This window comes from Gossypium hirsutum, chromosome A06 (genome assembly GCF_007990345.1).
Source record: "Gossypium hirsutum isolate 1008001.06 chromosome A06, Gossypium_hirsutum_v2.1, whole genome shotgun sequence".
In the NCBI taxonomy this organism is placed as follows: Eukaryota; Viridiplantae; Streptophyta; class Magnoliopsida; order Malvales; family Malvaceae; genus Gossypium; species Gossypium hirsutum.
The window spans coordinates 6346539-6350009 of NC_053429.1; the positions used below are offsets into that span (position 1 = coordinate 6346539).

Here is a 3471-nt window from a genome sequence, read left to right on the forward strand (position 1 = left end):
AATAGTGCCAACAAAAAGAGTTATACAATAACAATTTTTACATTAAATAAAAATTTCTGAATAGTTGAATAAATTTTTTTATTTTTTTAAAATTGAGTGTACAAATCATAAATTCAATATTGGTTTAATGATGTTAGGTGTGTTCCACCTATTAACAAAACTCTTTTAATTTTTGAACAATATTTAAATTTGGACAGGTAACTGTTGGTAGTATACCAATGATTATTTCCAAATTAGCAACATGAAATATTTCAAATGAAAAAAAAAATCTTTAATTTTTGTCAGTTTATGTGCTAGATGTCCTACAGGATCGGGACTGCTGGCAGATTTACGTCAATTTTTAGTGGTCGCAATGGCTAGTCACTGTTGTGGGACAAGTTTGGGGCAAATGCAACCCATTATAGTCTGATCCTTTGTCAGTAAGCCATCAAAAAAATGATCCGTTACCTATCACAAAACAAACAGTAGCTAGTGAACGACCATACACATTTACTATAAATTTTCAGCCCGCCCTTACATTTCAAGCGGCAAAGCACAAAAGAAAAAACATGCCAAGGATTAAGAAGCTCTTTCAACTAAAATATTTTTCCTCACTGTTTGAAATCATTCGTAAAACATCAAGGAAGTTGCCTTATCTAAGGTTGAAGTTCAGCCAAGGCATCCCTGCATCAACTCAATTCAAGTTTCTTAAGAATTCCTCGTTTACAGATGAGGTTTCAAACCAGACATTGGTTTTTCATTTAGAGGGTGCATTATTGAAGGCATATTCACTCTTCCCTTACTTCATGTTGGTAGCTTTTGAAGCTGGTGGACTCTTTAGAGCTCTCATCTTGCTTCTTTTGTACCCTTTTGTTTGGTTACTCGGCCATGAACTTGGACTCAAAGTTATGGTATTTGTCAGCTTTGTTGGTATTAAAAAGGAGAAGTTCAGAGCCGGGACTGCTATTTTGCCTAAGTTTTTCCTTGAAGATGTTGGTGTTGTGGGGTTTGATATGGTGATGAAGTATAAAACAAAGGTGGCAGTCACTTCAATGCCTAGGATCATGGTTGAATGTTTCTTAGGTGACTATTTGGGAATCCATGTTGTTATTGGTAAAGAGTTAAAGGAATTCCATGGTTACTTCTTAGGTTTAATGGAGGAAAACATGGATCCTGCAACAATGTGTATTAACAATATTGGTTTAGGTTGTTTCAGAAATTCTCGTTACCAGAAAATTTTCTCTCGTTGCAAGGTAAACCCTTTTTTTTTCAATGTTTTTTCATTGATTTTGTTTCAAGATTAAACATTTCAAAGTGATCATATATATAATGATCTAATCTTTATAAAACTGTTCGAATGAAGGTTAAATTTTTCAAAATAATTAAATAAGGCTTAACTTTTTTGAAAATGTTCAAATAAGGATTTTTTAAATATTGTATATCAAATTTTGAATTATGTTTTAATTACTTTGTTTTCTTTTTAAGTAATATTTGATTCAGATCTTATGTGTTTTATTCTAAATGCGTCCAACATTTGTCTAATTTTTTTTTTTTATAAATTAAACTGAGATGCGTAAAAAAAACTTAAATTGATATTTTTGTAAATGATAGGCTCTTATTTAACTATTTTAAAATATTTGACCTTAGTCAAGCAACCTCTAAAAGATTTGAGCTCTATTTTGAGCATTTACCCTTGTTGTTCAGTACATATATTTATTGATTGAAATTTTTGAAACAGGAGATTTACTTAGTGACCGAGGCAGAAAAGAAGAAGTGGCCAGTCCTTCCAAGGAAGAAATCTTTAAAGCCATTGATCTTCCATGATGGAAGGTTAGCTTTTAGGCCAACCCCATTAAACACCTTATCTATGTTCGTTTGGTTACCATTTGGTTTCCTCCTCCACATAACTAGAATCATGGTTTTCATTTCATTGCCTTTCAAGGTCTCTGGACCTTTATTAGCTTTTTCCGGGATGATAAATACGGTATCGCATTCGAACGTTGAATCTTCCGGTGAAGGAAAAAAAAGAGGCATGCTCTATGTATGTAACCATAGAACATTACTAGACCCAATTTATTTAACCATTGTTTTGATGAAGTCTGTCTCCGCTGTCACCTACAGCGTTAGTAGGTTCAGTGAGGTAATTTCACCTATCAAGACGGTCCGGTTAACACGAGACCGAAAAACAGACGAAGAAACAATGAAGAAGATGTTAAGCAAAGGGGACTTAGTGGTTTGCCCTGAAGGAACCACTTGCAGAGAGCCTTATCTGCTAAGATTTAGTCCCTTGTTCGCGGAGATCACCGATGACATCGTCCCCGTAGCCAGGGATTTAAATAGCGGTCCGTTACCGAAATAGCGGCCGTTATATAGCGGTAACGGCACCGTCCGAAACCGTTACTGCCGAAACCCGCTATACCCGCAATACACAATAAGTAATGTAAAATTCACGACCGCGATGCCCGCAGTGACCGCAATAGCGTCCGTTATGTCCGCGACCGCGACAAACGCGACGCGACCGAAAACGCGACCGCGACCGCAATTTAAATCCCTGCCCGTAGCTATAAAATTGCAGGTTAGCTTGTTCTATGGATCAACAGCCAGTGGACAAAAATGCCTAGACTCAGCATTTCACCTCACGAATCCCAATCCTACATGCTTGATCATGATTCTAAACAAGTTACCGGGCTGGCAAACACATAATGCCGGAGGGAAATCGAAATTCGAAGTTGCCAATTATGTGCAGCGTCAGATTGCAACTGCATTAGGATTCGAGTGTACCAATCTTACAAGGAAAGACAAATATGCGATCTTGGCTGGTAACGATGGGATCGTATAGGACGAAACATGCATCCGTTTTTCACTACAACACACACACACACACACACACAAAAGGTAGTAGTTGTTAAAACAGAACAGGCTTGGTTGCAAATAATTTAATTGTATTAGGATAATGAAAGTGCAGATTTTGTTCTTTGCACTTGTGCTTGTTTGTCTGATTAAACATGCTGTGCTGTAGTTTTGATGAAATTTGATGCAAAAGAATATCAATGTATAGCAACAATAAGCTAAAATTACAATTTAAGTCCTTGTGCTATACTCTGGATTGCATTGTAGTTCTTCCTTTTGGAAAATGAGCAAACTGATTATTGTACATTAACAACGTGAGAAAAATGATCCTTTGGTTAGTTTTTTACCGTTAGATGCGTAGGTTAGCTTTTACATTGCTGATTTGGATTCAATGGCATGTAAAAAAACTTGATAGAAATTACACGTGTCATTAAGTCATTGAGTTTTAGATAATGACAATCACAAATTTTGAACATATATCGTAAAAAAAATATGAAGAATATTAAATTTATCTACTCTAAACCAATCTTTTCAAGCATCTCAAGTCTTATAATTAAATATGCACCTTTTACCAAGATTTTCAAAATTGGATTGGTGGTCAAACCAGTTAGGTTACTTGTTTACAGCTCCTATCAATTTGAC

At 35.6% G+C, this 3471-nt stretch overlaps 1 protein-coding gene across 1 annotated transcript; it reads left to right on the forward strand.

Moving 5' to 3' along the window:
* The first annotated feature begins 470 nt into the window (after positions 1-470).
* On the forward strand, positions 471-3167 carry LOC107962466 (probable glycerol-3-phosphate acyltransferase 2). The gene is made up of 2 exons (XM_016898874.2): positions 471-1232; positions 1718-3167. Exons 1-2 carry the CDS (start codon positions 549-551, stop codon positions 2336-2338), a joined length of 1305 nt encoding a protein of 434 aa, XP_016754363.1. The 5' UTR covers positions 471-548; the 3' UTR covers positions 2339-3167.
* The last annotated feature ends 304 nt before the right edge of the window (positions 3168-3471 follow it).